The 20,710-nt window shown below is 53.4% G+C and overlaps 1 protein-coding gene across 1 annotated transcript in view; it reads right to left on the bottom strand.

Moving 5' to 3' along the window:
- MEI1 (meiotic double-stranded break formation protein 1) overlaps positions 1-20,710 on the bottom strand; it is an 89,619-nt gene that overhangs the window by 3,596 nt on the left and 65,313 nt on the right. The window contains exons 25-31 of the mRNA XM_078599916.1: positions 19,631-19,812; positions 17,165-17,246; positions 14,169-14,350; positions 6,523-6,604; positions 2,671-2,780; positions 1,529-1,672; positions 783-886 (exon numbers count right to left, since the gene is read on the bottom strand). Coding sequence (XP_078456042.1) covers positions 783-886; positions 1,529-1,672; positions 2,671-2,780; positions 6,523-6,604; positions 14,169-14,350; positions 17,165-17,246; positions 19,631-19,812 — 886 coding nt within the window. The remainder of the gene's footprint in view (positions 1-782; positions 887-1,528; positions 1,673-2,670; positions 2,781-6,522; positions 6,605-14,168; positions 14,351-17,164; positions 17,247-19,630; positions 19,813-20,710) is intronic.

Raw genomic sequence — 20,710 nt, 5'->3', positions numbered from 1 at the left:
CGTTAGTCTCCGTCACCAATCAACCGTCCCACTTACGTCTCTGGGCAAAGTCGATATGTACACAATACGTCTCCTTCACGTATCTCACCGTTCTACGCAAATGCACGGACCAGTTCGTTCGCGGCTCATCGGCCGCACGGCCTTCTGCGAGCGCATCGTTTTAGCGGCATTGTTTCGAGACAAACAAACTTTGTACCGGTTTCGATATGTACAGCGTCTCAACAGCAGCAGTCAGGCTCTCTTGAATCAAGGCTGAACTGTCGATGTGAAGACATGGGGATCACGGTTCGATGCGGTATTGTCCGATCATTTACTTTAATGACATTCTTCGCAGCGATGCGAATGCTTATTTTGAGTTAACATTCTTAGCGTTCGGTGCGATGTCTCTAACCTGCGTACTTTCTCAAGTCCGCTGCGAACCATTACTATTTAACGATTACCGCAGGAGTTTTCTCTCCAGTCTTTCAACTTCAACAAAGCCACGCGAAAATGTCACGAAACCTCTCGGCCCCATTCATCTCAATTCACCTTTGCCTCGTGCGTTTGTTTTCGTCAAATCTGCTTCATCTCGTCAGGCAGATGCACAGGGAAGGCTGGCGGTCACGAGGTTAATGGAGGCTAACCATTGGATGTAAATCATAATCGTCCCGTGGACCGAGCGAGGGAGCGAGCGAGCGTGCGGCGGAGTGCGCAGGCTGGCGTGGGATGGCGCGGGTGAACGGTGGGGGGGGGGGGGCAGCGGTGGGGGGGGGGGGGGGGGGCGGCATCGAGGTGAAGGATACACAAGGTCGGTGGGGGCGCCCTGGTGAGGATGTGGGTCCCGCAGAATCCGAAGCCATTCCTCGCGAGGCTGAAGCCAAGCAGTGTCCCGTCCACTTTGCACCAGCTACCGAGCGCCAGTCGGACACCCACATGGCACCGCAAGCACAGGTATCGCACGCACATGGGCACCAACGCAGACACACATATGGGTACTGCGTGCGTGACACGCACAGAGGAATCACGCACGTGGGTACCATTGTTGGTACAGCCTGGTATGGGCATTACACACACGTACAATGTGGGCCCCAGGTGGCTACCCAGACAGGCCACACACAGGAAAAGAAGAAAGAGTGCCAGTACAGCCTTTAACAGACTGTAGGGGCAAGCGCTGTAACCGATTGAGGCCGGCACGATACACATTGGGGTGGGTGGCCAGCACCACATCGGGTCACCTTTGTCTCCACCAATGCTGATGTTTACACACAGCATCAGGTACTAATTTAAAGCTGAGTCGACCTAGTGGAGGCTAAGAACTCGTTCAGATATTCAATGATGTTGGTCGCGAGCGGAATCGAGCTCGGGTCACCGGATTCGTAGCGGGGTGCACTAACCACTGCACCACCGCTCCCCACACCACACACACCTGCTCTGGACCACGCATGCAACACGCGCACGCACGCACGCACGCACGGGTAAACACATTACAAACGTGTCGCTAATGGGCGGTTTGAAGACATGGGCAGTCATTATCACGAGAAGGCCGAACCTGTGTGAGCAGGGCGACAGTGGCGTCCCAGGTCACGGGGTTAAGGCCGGAGGTCGACCGTTGCAGGACGAGGCGGAGGAGCGGCTCGATGAAGCTCTGCGTCTCCAGCGGGCCGCTCCCGCCGATCCCCTCGTGCCGCAGGAGCTGCCAGTGGTGGAGAGAGAGAAACCCGCTGGTCAACGTCGGGCGCCGACCGCCGTCACGGGAGGAGACCCGGCTCGTCGGGTTAATGAATAATAATAATAACTTGGAACACAGCGACAGCAACGCCGCCGCCACGCAGTGTTCGCTCGCTCTCGTCGAGAGAGAGAGCGAGGACTCAGAGGCACGGGGAGGAACCACGGACCTCTGGTTGGCATGGTTGCCTACGTAAGGTGCGAAAGAAGTTCAATACAAGTACATACGCAGACGAGTGGGAAGCTCTGCGGTGTTATTAGCCAATTAATGAGTTTACTTGTGGAAGGAAACTGAAGCACCCGGTGAAAACCCACACGTGTGAGGGGGGACAAAAGCTCTATAACGTACAGGAAGGCCAAGGTTAAGGGCTCCTCCTCGACGCCCCAGGGGAAGACAGTTGCACAACGTTCGTGCGATGATCCACCAACCCTCGCTGCCACCTCCACAGCGCTGGGCCACGGGACCACGCGCGGTACCCCTGACGCAGGCTGAATGGCAGTGACGCCATCGGCCCAGAGAATCCTCACCAAAACCCCTTTCGCTGACGACAACCACCGAGCACCGAGCCCTCGTGATTCACAGCCCCTCACTTGAGAAGGCTTTCGAGAAATCACCGATAATTTTTTTTTTACCTGTAAGCTCACGATACGTGCGCCAAATCAATTGTTCGCAAAACGTACATACGATTCACACCAAAAGTGTTTCGGTACGTTTCTTCCCGTAACCTATGCATAGCTGTTCGATCTCCGGAACACGTCGCGAGGAGTGATGGGCAGAGGTCGAGACTAACAACTGAGTTGCAGCCAAGAGAGGGAACGCGTTTGTTTGTAAGGCGTGGAGGCTGAGGTAGGGGGGTTTTGGGGAAGTGTGGTTAGGCGATACGGTAAATTGGATGTCACGCGACCGGCGTGACAGGGGTGTGCGTGTCAAGGTAGCGTGGCAGTGGCGTGTCGGCGTGCGGGTACCACGGACAGCAGCAGCAGCGCGGAGGACGGGTTGCCGCAGCTCATCAGCACGGTGGTGGCGAGGTTACTCGGGAGCTTCTGGAACCAGGCGCGAGACACCAGGTGGTGCGCTGCGGGCGCCACACCCAACCACAAAACCGGGGTTAGCCGGACTAACCACAAGCGGGGACGGTGAACGAATACCGACGCCGAGATCCGCGAAATCGAGCGTGTCGCCGTGTCGCCGTCTCTCCTCTGCCATGACGTGGACGAGGTGGACGCTGAGGTCCTGATTATGGATCTGATTTGATTGTCTTGTAGGAGGTTTCGACAGCGCTGGGATTACTCTGTTGCTAATCGGAGAACTCTCTGGCAGAGCAAGATGAGGTTTGGCTGCCTGTATTGACAGGGGAGTGCCAACTCGGAATTTTGGTAATCCTACCACCAAATGTACTCCCTCGTGGGTGAAGGTGGCCCATAGACTAATATAGGGCTCGTAGAGTAACATAGGACCCCAACGACAAACATAGGGCCCAGATAGTAACATAGGAGGACCTCATAAAGGAACATAGGACCCAACAACTTAAATCGGTCCCATAGAAAAATACAGGACCGATATCTTTATATTTGACCCACAAATTGAAAGACTAACAACACAGGACCCATATACTTACATAGGACCCCGTAGACTTGCATACATCCCAGAGACTTAAACAAATCCCATCGGACAACACAGATTCCCCTAGGCCGGCATAGAACCTCGCTGGTGAAATTGGCTGCAGAGGATCGGCAATTTCTGCCGTGGCGAGTGAGCGAAGAGAGGTAAGGAATGGTCCTTGTTTGTTTTTGGCACTAAAGCCACGGTGATGTTATTCTTTACGCAAAAGTTATTGTCATTAATCCTCCTGTCCGTGACGTTTAACTTCTCACGACTAAATTTAACCCTCTCCCATTCCGATGACGTACGTGTCGATCATCTGTTTTTCTTCTGATTCCAGTCCGATGACTTAATCGGTACCTAAACTCCCACAAGGCCATGCGCGAGGGCGTGTGGCACACTTTGACGCCAGCTATCGTTCACTGCGATGAGTACTATGTCTTTAAAAACAATGGCGCTCCGCTTCTCTAAATAAAATTAACGTTGACCGCTTGCGCGTTCCGGGATTCAGCGGTGAACGGGACACCCACCCTGCAATTTGCAGACGACGCTTTGCCCAAACCAGGTAGCGAACTCGGGAATCGAGGGGGACCGACCCAACATACAACTATGGACCATCGCTGCACCGGCTGCGAATAGTCCACGTTCAGGAGTGAGTGGGAAGGAAGACCCTTTGGTGGCGGGGGGGGGAGGGGCTTTGCCAGGAAGCGACCCCCTGGGCGCTGCAGGCCGCCTCTGCCGCACACCACCTACGAGTCTGAGCACTCCCCACACTTGCCTGTGGAATGATGAAAATTGAGCCAAGGGTGGAATTGAAGGGGCAAATAGATTTCCTTTATTAAACACGAAGTGAGAGGGCCCATTGAGAGAAGAAGCCTCTTTCGCAAATTGAAAGCGCGAAGGAGGAGGAGGAGGGTCCCCGCCCTGTCCGTGTGACCTCTCCCGCTCTCTCCGACTCGCAACGATGAAGGCCGTCGTCTGTGCGCCATCGGAGAGTGGTTGATGAACTAGTTGTTATTCCGAATTTTTCGTTATTTAACGTGCACTTTAACGAACGGTAGCTTATGTTTCTACCCAACTCCCGCATTGCTTACGACTAATTTGGCAAGAGAGCGAGCGGAAACGATTAACTCCGCCGCTGAACGTCGGATGTCTCATAGTTCACGTCGTTTGAAAATTCCCCCCACCCCCCATCCTCGCCCCTGCCCCCCGCCCCCTACTACCCCCCCCCACCTCCGCCGCCGATGTTTCAATTTCACATCGATGGCGGAGACCGCCCACGCGCGGCGTCCCGCACGGAGCCGCTCTTAGCCATGAGCAACGTGCCTCGTTACGGCCGAATATCCACTAGCCGGGGGGGGGCGTGCATGTATGTGTGTTCGTTTGTTCGTGCTTGCGGGATCATTCGGATTATCTGCAAGGGCTTCACCGCCACTCCTGCCCCCTCCGCTCACTCCACTCCGCTGAAGTGGGATCGCTCGGGGTATGCCTAGGGTCCGTCCGGTGACCCCGGGTGCCCGAGCATTTGTGTTTTGTGGTTCCTACCCTGTGTGAAACTCTCCACCTCGTCAGATTAGAGAGGGAGGGCTTTGTCCGTCGAGAGTTGAAGATCTGCACTCACTCTTTATTCATCTTGCTTTATCCTGCATGTATTTTCTATATATAATATATGTTTTCATGCTCATTAGAGTGAATGTTTGATATTATACGTATACGATCACATAAAATCATCCTATGAATTGCGCTTCGTGGAAAAAAAATACACCGACTGATTGAAATATTAGGTTTATGTAGAGCGCTCGGAGACGCCTTTTATTGATGTTAAGTGTGCGATATCAATAAATATTGATTGATCAGTGGTGGTTCGGGTCTACTAGGGACAACAAGCAGGTGCGCTTTCATACTACAGGGACTCCTCTACTCACAAACGAGTTAGGTTCCAGAGGTCTATTCGTAGGTCGATTTGTTTGCAAGTCCAACTTTACCCCTGTCGATTCCAAACGTGTTGAACGGCGTGTACACTAAACACGGGGAATGGCTTTAAAAGTTGTGTAATCTCCTGCAGATGTAGATGCCCCTGCTTCTTCACGTTCTGCAGATGTAGATGCCACTGGTTCTTCACGTTCTACAGATGTAGATGCCACTGCTTCTTCACGTTCTACATATGTAGATGCCACTGGTTCTTCACGTTCTACAGCTGTAGATGACACCACTGCCTTCTTTTGCGCGGCGGTTGAACTTACGAATCTCAGTCTGAACAGGCAACTCGACATACGGACAGGTTTCTTCGCATCTCTGAAAGTTCGTAAGTCAAATGTTCATAAGTAGAGGAGTCCCTGTATATTAGAAGAAAATTTTTGCTGGCTGGCTGCCTTCCTGGCTGCGCTGGCTGGCACGTGGGCAAGTTGCGAGTGCGCTGTGGCGATGTCACCGAGCACATCTCCGTGACGACATCACCCGCATCCCAGAGTGTGGAGCCGGGTTCGTGTGTCGCGGCAACACCACAACCCTCTGCCATCACTGTTTGTTTGCGATGCAAAACCATTCCATCGTACAAAAAAGTTTGGCTGGCTGGCTGGCTGTTGGTGGGAGGCAGGGAGGGGAGGAGGGAGGAAGGACATGTCCAAAGAACATGTAAAGGATGCTAGGAAATGTATAACATCCTCATGGGATGTTATACATTTCGTGATATAAAGATGTACCGAGGTAAGAAAAATGTAGATGAAAATCGAGTGACATGAAGGGAGACAGATGCAGGCAAGATATAGATGAGAGAGATTATTCGGCTTTCTTACGCGTATCATCTTGTTATTATTGATGCTTCGTTGTTTATACTTAAATAGCGTCATTCGAGCAAAAGGTACCTCAACTCGCTGTAAAATAATTGGCGTGGCCGAATATTCACACGGGAGCACAGGAAGGCAGACAAGTGGCAAGGCAGCCGCGAGCGGCGCCAACAATTTCCCAAGCTCTGTGGTCCTATAGCTGCGATGCTTGGCCAACTCCACTAACGAGCGTTCCATGTTCATTCACATTAGAATATGAGCTGATAAGTAATATATTTTTCTTATTAATAGTTCATAGTGAATCCGGGGGTGGGGGGGGGCCTTAAGATTCTTAGGGGGTGGGGGGGGCAGTCTTTGCTCACCGCCATCGTGTGCGGTGATGATGGCAAGTGGGGGGGGGGGGGGTGATGGGAGAGGCACTCCACTCACCCACGGGGCCGCTCCGCTCACTTGTGAACTCGAGCAGCGCACAGAGGCAGCTCGCAGCAGCCAGCGCCAGCGCATCCTGGGGCTGAGCACACAAAGGCAAAGATCCCCCAGGTAGCCTTTAACACACCCACCCAACTGGGGAGCCAAGTGCTGTTTGCCAGCACCCAGAATCAGAATATTTATTTTAACACGTAGGCTTTCGCGACCAATATTATTCATGATCAACGTTTTTTGGGTTAGATCGCATGATTTTACAATTTTTTGCACTCAAAAATTGTAAATGTTGTAGTTTCACGCTTCAACACACCGGTGGGCTAAAACAGTGAACTATTTTGTCTTTTGTCAACGTGACACTTTTTTTGCTGATTGGCCGTGTCGGGTGGTGGAGGGTTACGACACATTTATAAATAACGCCATGTAACCAAAAAACGTTGATTATGCAGAATATTTATACTGGAGGAATCCGATGAGCTATAAAGCTCTTCATCACAGATGTCCAGTAGGGGCAGGTCAGAACATTACAGCAACAATCAATACAAAAACACGACAGGAGTGCAAAGTAAAGGAAAGGTAAACACATCACTTACAAAAATATATACAAATAAAACTAAACTATTTTGTTTCTTACCAGGTAAAGCCCACTGAGCTATTTGCATCTTTTTCAGAAGTGACCTGACCACAAATGAAAGCTCAATGAAGTGGCTCATTTATAGCAGCAAAATAAGGCTATAGCTGGGGGTTAATGTATGAACGATTATGATGATGATGGTGACAGGCATGATATTGACGATGACGATAATAATGCTGGGGTTTGGGGTTTCATTTCTCACTCGATATTTTTTCCCGGAATACGACCGCCAGGCCGGCTTGGACCAAGAAATTCGTTTATCGCAAGGCCCTACCACTATATTACACGGCACGCCTATCCATAACAAGTATATATTCGTGTACCCTAATTTCATATGAATACTACAAACAGGCATAAGACAAAATAGGAGGATGTTGCATGCTTAAATAATTCCCCGAGCAGTCTGACCCGGCGGCTGAATTCAAGCGCAGGCTCCCGATTCCCACCGTGCCCTCGGGCTGTGCCGCGTGCCTTTCGGCACGACGTCCGACGTTTCGCTCCACGCAGCCAGAAGAGTTTCATCTCTTGAAGGAGTCCCACCGCCCTCCCCCCCCCAAAAACGTGGAGCGAAACGTCGGGCGCAATGCACGCGGTCAACGGCCGGAACGCGCGTTGGGACAGCTGTAGGTACGGCACAACCGTGCAAAAGCCTACGCCAGTGGTGGGCAACCTGCGGTCAGCGGGGCCACGTGTCGTCCCCGTGGAGCCCCTCCCGATGGCCTGGTCTAAGTGTGTCCGGGGCGACGCGAGGGAGTCACGTGCGCGAGCACGATGTGAAGCCTGCGGCCCACCGAGGTGAAGGAGGGCCGCTCACGTGGCCCACCGACTATCGCCTGGGTTGGCCATCGCTGACCCACGCGGTCGCACCTCTTGAGGCCGGCACGGCGCACGAGGCGGGGGGTGCGTGGCGAGGACCACGCCCCGACCGCTTTCGTGTCGGCCGGTGGCGGTGTTTGCGCACTGCGCCAGGTGCTCGTGCGAGCCAGAGTTGATCTTCGGGAGGCGCGGGGATTGGCTACGGCACCGCTCGCCTCTAATGTTATTCATGGAATGGAAATTAAGCGGTGCGCAAACCACGGCACCACTGCTCCCCACGCACAGACACACACACACATGCTTATACGCACAGACGCGCACATACACACTCGGACACACACATGGTTATACGCACACATATACATATGCTTATATGCACATACTTGTATTCACAGACAAACACAGACACACCAAGCACAGAGACACACACGTGCTTATATGCACAGATACACACACACATACGCAGACACAGACAGATACCCATACAAACACACACACACCGAAACGAACACAAAGGCATGCACACACATGCAAACATATGCACACATACACGCACAAATGTGCAAAAATAAATGAAACACAGACCCACATGCTTAAACACAGCTACACACACGTGTAAAGACCAACTCACACACACACACAGAAACAGACATTCACATAAACACACCCAAACACATACACCTAACAAGCATGCCCACACACACACGCACAAATACACACACGTCAAAACACACACACACACACAAAGAAAAACACACACAACGCACGTACGCAGGGGCGTGCGCGCGTTGTGTGACTATGTATGTCTTTGTGAATATGTGGGAGGGAAGTACAAGAGAGTGCGAAATCTCTTTTACAAAAGGACATTCTCTATTATAAAGGGGGAGACGATTGCATTCAAAGCCTCCTCACGGGTTTGGGTGCCGGCCAGTGATATCCCACATCCATTATCAGAGGAGAAAATTTCTGCAGTGATCGCTGTTTTATGTGAACTGGGAATTGCGAGCTAAATTTTCAATTTCTAACACACAATTCCGAAATGGTACATCGGATCAGGGAAGCTCGCGTGGTGGTGGGGGGGTGGGGGGGGGGGTGGCGGATGGGGGTGCAAGGGTGATAGCGCAGTGGGTAGCGTACCGCCCTCCGAACCCGGCAGCCCGAGTTCGATCCCCCGGCTGCGGCAAACGTCTTAACATCTCGCCAACGTAGCAGAACAAACAAATTAAATTTGTGGACGTTTACAAGCGTGTAACGCGCCAATTATAATTGTTCCAGCTCGCCATGGGGGAGTTGGAGAACAGTTCTCGCAAGCGAATTTAGCACTAAGGATGCAAAGACCTTCGCGTTGAATGTAAATTATGAGTGTGTGCTTTCGTTTCGTTTTGTGCGAGTTTACTCAACGATAATGACACGATTGAAGAGAGTAAGAAATTAAATATTTTTTTAAATCTCTCGTTAATTTCGTCGCTCCTGGCACTTGAAGCCATCCCTTATTCGAGACAGTATGCGTTCATTATAAACGAGCAATTCATCACAATTTCTTTGGACGCGTATAATACAAAAAAACAAGACATCTTTCATCAACTTTAAATCAACGGCGGCTAAAAATAAAATAATGTTTACCGCTCGCAACAAACTGATTAGGATTTTTAATTGTAAATAGCTTAGCGACTTGCAATTCAATTAAAACCGGCAAGCAAGTGTCGGCAACAGATGTGATCCATGATGCAGGGAGAGGGAAAACATTAGGGTTGGCGGTCTCGGAGGAGTCAATTTAGCTGGGGGGCTGGCGGTGGTACAAGGCGAGAGTAATACAAACGAGCATTCCATTCCACTGAACCCCACCACAGGTGCCACGGCGCTTGCACGCGAGCGTGCCCCCCCTCCTCCACCCACCCCCGTCCCCCAGCCTCCCCGCCGCCCCCAAACCTCGGAGCCGGATTAACGGCGCTCGCTCCATTTACCGCAATGGGAAGCAGTTGCGTGGTGGCACAGGCCGCACCGCCAGACTCGCAAACCCAGAGACCGCCGGATAGATTAGATGACCCGGCGCGGCAGTTGAAAGTTTCTTCAATCACCCCCCCCCCCTACCCCCCGCTGCCACCCCACCACCTTTCCCAAGATGTACCAGCCAAGCGTGGGAAGAGAAGGCCAACACCTAGCGGAGGGGGGGGGGGGGGCGGGCTCTGTAGAGCTCTCTCTAGTCGAGGCACCTTCCGGCAGCGGTGGTGTGAGCGAGCAATCGCAGGGCTGCTGCACCTGTCAAACTTTTGCATTTACCGTCCAGATGCCCCGTCACGCCTGCCCCTGCCTTGCGAGGACTGCGGAATATAAATCGTCTCGCTGCACTTGGGAGTTGCACCTCCTGTGTGACTAAGACCCGGCCCGTAAGACCGCGCATCTCTCGGTATGAGTGCCGGGCCGTGAATAATCCTCGCAAGGAGCGAGCGACGGGGGAACGGGGGGGAGGGTTGGGAGGCAATCTGGAGAGACTGCAGAAGCAGTAGTTGAGTGATGTCATCTTGCGGCACCGCGCCGTGACACGGAGGGCGTGGAGGGGCGTGGGTCACCCAACGCCCCCGCTAACGTAGTTAAAAATAGGCGTCCTGTGTGTGTGTTTTTAAAAGTTATATTTTCAGCAAAGCCAACGTGATAAACGACCGAGGATGCACAGGGTCGCCGCGTCCGGTAGGGTCGAACGGGTCCAAAGAGGAGCCCGGTCGTGGTCTGTGGCAGGAAAGAGAAGCAGAGGAGGGAGGAGAAAAAGAGAAGAGGGAGAGAAAGTGATGGGCGGAGGAGTGAATGCAAAGAGCAATGGATCAACAGCACAAGGGGACCGCACCTGGGGTGGCGAGGCAGGGGCAGGCCTCGGTGGGGTGGGGCAGAAGGGTGGCAGGGTGGCGTAAGAGCAACACTTGAGTCTCAAGGCAAGAACGCACCCGGGATCGATTTACTCACTCGGGCACTTTTCTCCGTCGAGTTTGCATGCTCTCCCCCTGTCCTGCATGGGCTTCCTTCGGCTTCTCCGGTTTATTTCCACAGCTAATAAACCACGTAATTAGTGTTGGTCAAACATCCCGATGCAGCACGATCTTCCTGATCATAACGCCGGACTCGGTGTGCCTTTCCCAGGTAGACTAAGTTATTATTATCTTCCAACAGGCAGTCAGCGATCCCTGTGAGCAAGCCACGAAATAAGCGCTTCGTTAAGGGCAGACAGATGACCTGAGCAGCAATCAGCTGAGAGCCCAGTGAGACCTGCAGCATCTCTGATCCAAGGGATATGCACGTTTAAATAATAACAGCAAAACAACGGAAATTACAATGTGTAAACAAAACAAATCAGAAATCACCTCATTAAAAATGCACCCTGACACGACTTCTAATTGCGATTAAATAACACAACTTCAAGGCCAATAAATATGAACTGTTAGGTTTAAGAAAAAAGAGGAAACACAGACATCTCCTCCTAGATTTTCATCGCTTCTCAGCAGCCTTCTGCAACTAATTGCCCAAAACATCGACTCGGATCTGCAAAAGCGAAAGCTGGAAATGCTGGAATGGATTCTAACTGCGGCATGGATTTAATGTAATTGTTGTGTCAAGGGCATAAAATATAAAATAAAATTAACTTTTTGCGCTTTTGGGAATCTGTCATAACATTTCGATTTTGGAAGCACGCTTTCAATTACAGGATAGTTTTAGTTATTTAATTTTTTAATTTTAATCAGCATGGGCGGGTCAGCTGATGTAAGTACTCGTAGAGTACAACGACGGCGCTGGTGGTGGGTTTCCACCAATTAAAGGGCTGCCAGGTAATCATTGCACCTCGCTTTACACACTCACGCTGTTGACGGTGGAGGTTGCTGCTAGAGGTGATGGTACGCGTAGAGGGCCATGACGGCACTGGTTGTGGGCTTCCACCAATAAAGGGCTACTGATGACGACCGCTTGTGTTGCGATCGAAACGTCGTAATTTTTAAAACATTTTCTTTGAACCTATCTACGTGACTTTACCGAAAGACCCAAAGAATATGAATTCCTGCAGTCACGAAAGCTTTAAGTCAAGATACAAAAAAATCTATTTCAATTCAAGAACTTTAAAGCCACATTCGGCGAATTTATTGATATCATTGGGACCCTTTCTGCCAATTCGTTGGCATGTTTTACCCCAATCATGTGTGGTTAATGCAGACTTGATGCCTTGTGTGTATTTGGCGTTTGAACATCTTAACGCCTGTATTCTTGCTGGGGAGGGCAAAGCCGATAAAAAAATATATTTCTTCGTCTTTTTGGTATCGATCAAGAAAACGAATCTAGCACGACAACCACTGACGGTAACCAGGCCTAGACCGCCAAACCCGCTACGCTTGAGAATTCAGATTCACCGCAGGCGGTTTGTTAAAAGCTGGATTTTAACCTAGGCTCACAGTGGTGCCGGCACAAACCATGGCATACCTGTCAACCCCTTATCAGTGCCTACCTTATTACATACCAATTCAGATCTTATTGATCACCCCGTGCCCTTATAAAGCTCAACGATAATCCTACAAAGTCCCATCACAAGGGAGAAAAGCAAAAAAAATTACACTTTTTTTTTTACTCAATTTCCCTGAACAAGACTACGGGTACAGCGTATGGGCTGACTGGTATGCTATGGCAGCAGCAGCAGCAGATACGGATACTTGATGATGATTCGCAAATGGAAAAAAAAACCTCTCTTGGTAAGTGTCGCGGAGGCTGTGGTCGCCACTCAGAACAGAACCATGGGACGTGGAATGATGTGACTTGATGCCCCGTGTTCATAAACACGAAGGAGGAGGAAGACGCGTCATCACAGCGATTCACCACTCACTCTGCTACTCCCGATGCAATCATCTGGCTCATCCACCACCTCCACGTAAAATAATAGTTGCTACTCCACATCATTGGGCACACGGAGAAGGAGACCACTCTCGTGACGTCACATCCATATGCACGTTACGGGGACAAAGATCGCCCGTGTAGGCATGAAAACTGTTCAGGCAAAGAGGGGGGGGGGTCGTTGTTTTGCGGTTCATGCACCTGGCCACCCCGGCCAATACTGTGGTTTTTATGAACCATACAAATTCCGTGTGATGTTATTCGAAAAGGCATAGGCCATGTGTGCTGGCGTCACGCTTAAAATTTGAAAAATTATTAGCAAAAGCATTGAATTGGAATAACCAATAGCAACGTTCACCGCTAATTGCCAGACGAATGCTCACTTGCAGGCCAGCCCTACGTCACCATGCATCGCACAGGGACAGCTGTCATCAGGAGTCCGCTAGGCAAAAACAAAACTACAGCTGGGCATCGTAACGACTGAATTGGAGATGCTGGAGCATTTCCAGCACGCGTCCCTATTCATGGAAATCTTCTTCCGAAAAAAGCAATGAACGTCTGATCCCCAAACCATCCAGCGAACCCCTGGATGAGCTCTGCCTCGAAAAAATGGTGGCACATGCGGCCAAATAGGTGGTGCCAATATGCAGCCACCACCTATTCGGTCACTGCATTCGTGCGTTTTTCAGATGCGTTTCTGCGGCCGTCTGGAACGCTCTTCCTTCCGATATTAGGAATCCACTGGAGCTATGCACTTTTAAGTGTAGATTGAAAACTCATTTCTTTGGAACTGCTTTAAGTGCTTAGTTTGTCCTTCCCCCCGCACCTCCGATTGGCTACGTACAGTGCGAAAGACGTTCAACATGCGAATGTATATACACTCAAGCGGAAAACCCAGCGAAAGCCCCACGGACACGCGACCATGGAAATCCTAGACAGACCGTGGGGGACAGCACTGTGAGGCATGGCATAGCCTTGGTTAATAAATCATTCAGCGGAGGCACTGGAGTATCCATTGGCGGCCGATGGGCAAATATAGTTACGGGGCAGGGAAGCCCAGAGCAGGATTGGTTGGGAGGTGGGGGGAGGGGGGGGAAAGAAGGGAGTGTATGCAGTTTATAATGAGTAGGTAAGTTTCAAGGTCACCTAATGACGAGCTGCAGACTCGCATTCAGCTTCCCCCGAGGCTGTCCGTTTGTCTGTCGGTCCTGGACATGGCCTTGTTGCGTTACTATGCGAGATGTGGGCTCCCCCGACGCAGGCATCGGCTCTCTCCGTCAGGACTTTTGGCGAACGTGCGCCGTCGGCACTGGGTGGGTGGGGGGAGGAGGGAGGCTACCTGCACCAGGTGTCTGTCCAGCGCGATGGCGAGGTGTGTGATGTGGTCCAGCGAGAGCGGCCGCAGAGAGGCGTCCACGTCGCTGGCGGCAGCGTCGCTCGGGGCCGGAGCCGTGCGGATGCGGAGCAGCGGCGACGCGAAGCCCAAGCCCAGCAGCGTCTTGAGCAGCTGCAGGGCGCACACTTTACACGCGCAAACACAAACATTTCACCCCCCCATCTATAGCCTTCACGGGCTGTTGGGGCAAGTGTTGTCAACCAGCGCATGCAACGGCCGACGCGGCGCGCACGACGGGGTGGTGTGGCCGGCACCACGCCGGGCCGCCTTTGTCTCCACAGCGGCCATGTTGAGCGCACCGGGATACCAACCTGGCGGCCTCCGTTTGATTCCCAGCCGCGGCTCACGTAAGCGGCGGTGCGCGATATCCGAATCGGTTCTGGGACGAACTCGCCGCCCCCCACCACGCCGCCACCCCCCGCCCGCTAGGTCGTCCCGGATAAGACGAAGCCGCGCGCACGCACAACGCACACACACAAGCGGCGCGGCGCCCTGAAGTGCGTTGAACTGCGCTGATTTGGGCCGCACCACCTGCGCGACGAGAGAGGCCTGGAGGAAGTCACGGCTGCCCTGGGCCGATTAGCGCCGCTCCACTCACGACTCGGCGCGAGAGGCAGCTCCGAACAAAAAAACGTTGCGATCGTCGCAAACAGCTTGTTACCTTAGTTTGGAAAATTGCAGCCCCCAACCACCGCACCCCCCCCCCCTCCCAACCCAAAAAAAAAGTAAATGCAATTTTGATGAAGGCATCCAGTTGGCTGCCCGTATATCCGTCGGGTGAGCCAGGAGTCATTTATTCCAACCCTCCCTTATTTACGACCTTATTAAATGTTTTACGCAGCACGCGCAGGCCACGTCGCGTGCGTCGCGATCGACGGCTCCCTCTGACCGCCCGCGCCAGCGGACCCCCCCCCCGCCCCGGGTTGAACCTGCGAGCGTTGAAGATTGACATCCCAGCGGCGTCTCCACCCAACCCCAACCCCCCCACGCCCCCCACCCACACCCCACCCTCCTCCGTCGCAGGCTGATAATGACGCAAAGAGAAAAAAAGTCGCGAAACCCCCGACGCGTCGTAAATAACGGCCGCCCTTTTAACGCGCCCGCAATGCAATCTGCTCCCGCGAGCGAGCGAGCGCGCGGGAATGTTTATATACGCGAGCGAGCGCACGCACGCACGTGCACGCTCACACTGGAGAGGCGCGGGACCATTCAGATATCCATCGCTGATGTCGGCCGTGAGGTTGAAATTGAGGTCACGTCACCGGGTTCGTAGCGCAGCGCGCTAAACCGCTACACTGCCGCCCCCGTCCGTGTAGCCTGAACAAACTTTCGAGGCAGTCGCTGTTAGCGGGCACCTGTGAAGGCCGGCACGGCACACGAGGGAGTGTGTGGCCAGCACCAAGCCCGGCCGCCTCTCTCTCCTCAGTGGCGATGATTACACATCGCATCAGGTACTGATTTGAGGCTGAGTCGACCGAGGGGAGGCCCAGGACCAGTTCAGGTAGTCGTCACTGGTGTTGGTCGTGCGCGCGGGAATTGAACTCGGGTCGCCGGGTTCGTAGCGCAGCGCGCTAACCGCTGGACCGCAGCTCACCACACGAATAAACATACGCACAACACACACGTAAAAACACAGACACACACAAGGACGAACGCAAATACGAGTGCGCATGCACGTGTGCGCGCGCGCAGGTGGGGGGGGGGGGGGGGCAGCCCGGTGCGTTTCGGCGACAAACATTACAGGGCACGCGCGCGCACGCCAGGTCACGTGTAATCAAGCCGCGCTGGCCGCGGTCCCGTGTTCCGGATGTCATCGCGTGAAAAATGATTATTAACACCAGCCGAGGCCCAGGGCACAACACCGTGGCGCGACTCCAATTTCTGAAATGAGTTCCAACGCCAATTTAGTATCAATCAGGGCCACGGCAGCGCCCGGTGAGGGTGGGCAGGCGGGCGAGCACCGTCCAAGCAGGCTGTTCCAGCCCCCCCGCCCCCCTTCCTCCCACCGCCCCCCCCCCCCCCCACCGAAACGTTACACCAAAGCGCGTCCGTCAAGAGACTGTGCATCCGCGTGCGATTGCAGCGGCTGCATCACGCCAGAGCTTGACGCCCATTTATTAAGTGGACGTCAAGCGGCTGTGAGTGGGAATGGTGAGCATCCCGTGGCAAATACGCACCACGCACCCCCCCCCCCTCCCGCCACCCAGCCCACCTCCGAGGACCACAGACAGGCGTTTACAGGACTTAATTGTGATTCATGATGCAGGATGAAAATTAAAGGCAAGTGCCAGGCCCACGCCAACAGGTGCGCGTCGCAATTACCGCGCGGGCGGAGAGGGGCGCGCGCGGGCGTACGGGGTTAGACAGCGACGAGTGCTGGCCGCGGCACGAAAAGCCCCCGTCGGCCTGCCCCTGCCCCTGCCTGCCAGACACCCTGCTCATCAGTGTGCCTTGCTGACACCCAGCCCACCGGATGATACCTACATGCTTGGCACCCTGCACTATTAGAAGAGTAGTACTCTGCACAGATGACACCTTGAACCTCAAACTCCCTGCCAACCAAAACAATGTCTGCTAGACACCCTGCGCCCCCCTGCTCATTAGTGCATCTCACCGACGCCCAGCCTACCGGCTTGCTTGGCGTCCTGTGCATCTGTCAAGAAGACACCCGGCCCACCACACTGCTCGCTAGAAGACTCCCTCGCCCATCGGACACCTTGCCCCCATTGCCACGTAGTTGGCCGATCCACTGGGGTCCCAGGACTCTGGACATCAGGACATCGTGCCAACAAGACATTCCCTCCTGCCCACCAGACAACTTGCTCAGCAGACCCCCCTAGCTCACCAGGTACACAAGCCGCCCAGCAGCGTGGACGTGCACGACAGCCCCCCAACCAGACACCCGGGTGTGCCACCCTTCACCCCCCCCCCCCCGTCACCTTGCAGCAGCCCAGACGCTCCTCGCTTCCCGGTGAGCGGCGCCAGCAGGACAAGAGGATCCACACCGATGCATCCACGCACCTGCAGCTCCCCCACAACCCCCGGTGAAAAGAACAAAAAATAACAACAACAAATAAAACAACCACGAACGCAGACAAAAAACACTTGTTCCTGCTTAGGGAATTTCCTCAATTGAGGCAACTTGTAATTGACTGATTAATTAGAAGCTTTCATCTCGAGCTCCCACAAGAATTGCTCGCTTGTTTTTGTTTTCGAGCAGAAAATTAATCTATAAACGTCACAGCTTCTGAAATCTCCCAAGCGACTTAACAGCTTGCCTTAAATTGGGTGTTTTATCAGCTCTGTCAACAATGCAACACGCTCCCTGTGTGCCATTGCGCGCGCGCGCCTCTAGATTAAGTTATCTGCACTGCCGCTGCCGCTGCTGCTGACGGGGGGCTCTGGCGCGGCAGTCATCGCAGCCCGGTCTCGGCTGCCCCCGCTCATCGCCGCTGTAAATCTCACCTCTGAAATTGCTCCACGCTGCCGGGCCACGCACTGCGCGGAGCTGCAGGATTTTTTGTTTTTTTTCTCGTCGTTGGCAGGCGAGCGGACGGAGAAAACGGACGGACAGATGGAAAGACGGACGGGCGACTAACGGATGAATGGACTGAGCGACGAACAGACGGGTGCACTGACAAAAACACGGATCGACGAATGGACTCGCGAACAGAAGGGATTGACTGAAGAACAGACGGAAGGATGGGGACTGATCAACTGCCGGATGGATTGATGAACTGACGGACAAATGGACTGACAGACGGACGGAAGGTATGGACAGACGGATCGACTGTTGGACGGGCGGACGGATGTGAGGTGTCGGCAGCACCGAGCGTGGGCCGGCGCAGTCTCGTGTCTTTTTTTGAGTTGTCGGTCGATTACCGCCTGGGTGCCTGGGTTACATCACAGGGCCGTGAGAGACGGCGACGGTTAAGCGAGGCCTTCATCCAGCAGTGGATCGATCAAGGCCAATTATGTACGACGATGATGACGAGGACCGTGATGTGGGGGCATGACCGCCGCGCCGATCGAATGACAAACGCAACAACAAAAAACCCAACGGCGTTCGTGCTCTGAATACACAAACAGGTCGCGCGTCCTGCACTGTCCGGCATGGATTTGAAGTTACGTTGATAACAAAGACAAAACTCTAAAATGACGATCAGGCGTCCCCACCATAGCACTACAGTGATGACACCGTGCACCGACAAAATAAAAACAAAAAGCAGTGATGTCATAGCGATGTCACCGGGGGGAGGGGGGCGGTTAGAAGTCAACATGACCTTGACTTGTTTCCACAAACGAAGCTTCCATACTGATTGCGTCTTTCGGTAAAGTCACGTAAATATAAAAATAAAAAAATCACGACGTTTTCATCGCAACACAAGCAATCGTCGTCAAGTGAAAAAATAAAGCTTCCAGCAAGTCGTGGCGCGTAGCCCCGGCGAGCGATGCGAACAGGTGGCGTGACATCGTGAAGGTGAGCGGGCGGGCCGTGGTGCGCGGGGGGCAAGGTTGGTGGCACCGGGTGGGGTACGCGTGGGACTACGTGACCAAGCATCTCCCATGGAGGGGAAGGCGACGCTTGGGGTGAGCGGTTTACAGAACGCCGAGCGCCCACGTTGGTGAGGCGTGCGTCGCGATTCACGGGCGGTTTCTTCTGGGTTGGGTCGTCGTGTGGGATACAATGTTCTCTTTACTGTAGCCCTCCACCACCCGACGGTGAATATCAAATCAAGTCGTCGCGTTATGGGCAAATTTCGCAACTGATATTGTTTATCGGCAAAAGCTGGGATGCGATAACCTCCAGCGAAACGTCGTAAAAAAAAGTGGTTAAATCTACGCTGCTTTTTAACATTCCTCCGGTTCTGCTGATAAACCAACGCAACTGGTATATTTTACTTGGTCGTGAAGGAGTGCGTGTGAACTGGAGGTGAATCACACAAAGGGTGACGGTGTTTGGCAAGCGGCGCACGAGGTGCGGTAAACTAGGACGAGGCGCTGTATGTGCAGCGGGGGTATGTTAAGCGGCTGTATGCGGAGATGTGCACGATAGCCGCTTGGCAAAGGTGTGGCAGGTGTGGGTAGATATAGGGAAGAAGTGAACCGATCCTGGGCATCCCCCAGGTCGACTCAGCCTCAAATGAGTACCTGGTGCGGTGTGTGAACATCGTCCACTTGGGAGACAAAGGTGCTGGCCACCCACCCCCTCGTGTGCCCCAAAAGTATGTTAATACTATACGGGCGATCTTGTCTTTGTGGTTTTGGTAGAGGTGTGAATTTGACCGCAGGCAAGGTGTGCCAAGGCCCAGTGTGCATGCACACAGGGGTTTGGCTGCGTAGCGAAGAGTGTGCGGAGGGGGGTTTGTAGGGGGGGGAAGGGGGGGTACCTCATGACCCCTCACCTCGATGTCGTGCGCCGCCTGGCACCCGAGCAGCGCCGAGAGCAGCAGCCAAGCGCTGCCCAGCAGCTCCGACTCGCACGGCGACGCCGGTGACGGCCACGGTGACTCGTCGCCAACCGGTGGCTGCACCGCCTCCTGCAGCAGCGCCAGCAGCCGCTCGCTGGACAGCGCCAACGCCACGGCTGACGCACAGCAGGCACACGCGCAGGCACACGCGCCGTGGGTGACAGCGACGACAGGTGAAGCCAGAAGCCCGGCGCGGCTGCCAGGCTGGGAACCGTGCATCCCGCAAATTCTTGCCGGTTGCCGAAGCGGTGAAGCCGGCACGAGGCGTGCGGAGAGATGCGTTGGCTCAGGTTGCAAGGTTCACTGCACCACGTGCCAGATCTAAACTAAACAATTTTTTTATTTTACCAGATAAGGCCCACTGAGCTATATAGCTCTTTTTCAGAAGTGACCTGGCCACAAATGATAGCTCAACGAAGTGGCTTATCATCATGTGGAAATGTATAGCAGCCAAAAACTCGAAACGGAATCTCTAAATGTGGAGGGAAAAACCGGAGGACCCGGAGAAAAATCCACGCGACCATGGGAACAGAGACATGAAAACTCCAAAAATACAGGCGTCAGGGCCGGCATCGAACCCACGGTCTCCTGTATACCAGGCGAGGTAGTTAACATCTCACCACCGTGGCACCCCACAGTGGGACATACCAGATATTGCACTTATCGGTTCTGCCCTAGGTGGCATAACTTTAGTGGATTGCAATGTCTTTAAGAGGCCAATAAGGGTGGGTTGCGTGCTCACAGTTTGGGTTAACCAATTTCTGCTCTGGCCCATGGACGGGCATTCGAGGGGCTTGTGACAGAGGAACCATGTGACCAATAAGCACACTCCTTGGGAGGAAGCAAGGCCAGCTGAGCTTATATTGAAGTCATGTGCTTGTATTAGAAGTTTCCCTTCTCCGTTGACCCACTGGTGTCAAGTAAATATGTGATGCTTACAGATATGTGATTATATATGGTGTGCTTATATCCAGACAGCTGACCCCCGTACCCGACTGGTCATACCCCTTACTC

Source organism: Lampetra planeri, chromosome 1, assembly GCF_965212315.1.
Source record: "Lampetra planeri chromosome 1, kcLamPlan1.2.h2, whole genome shotgun sequence".
In the NCBI taxonomy this organism is placed as follows: Eukaryota; Metazoa; Chordata; class Hyperoartia; order Petromyzontiformes; family Petromyzontidae; genus Lampetra; species Lampetra planeri.
The sequence above is the reverse complement of the archived record's forward strand: the minus strand, read 5'-3'. Positions and strand labels throughout refer to the sequence as shown.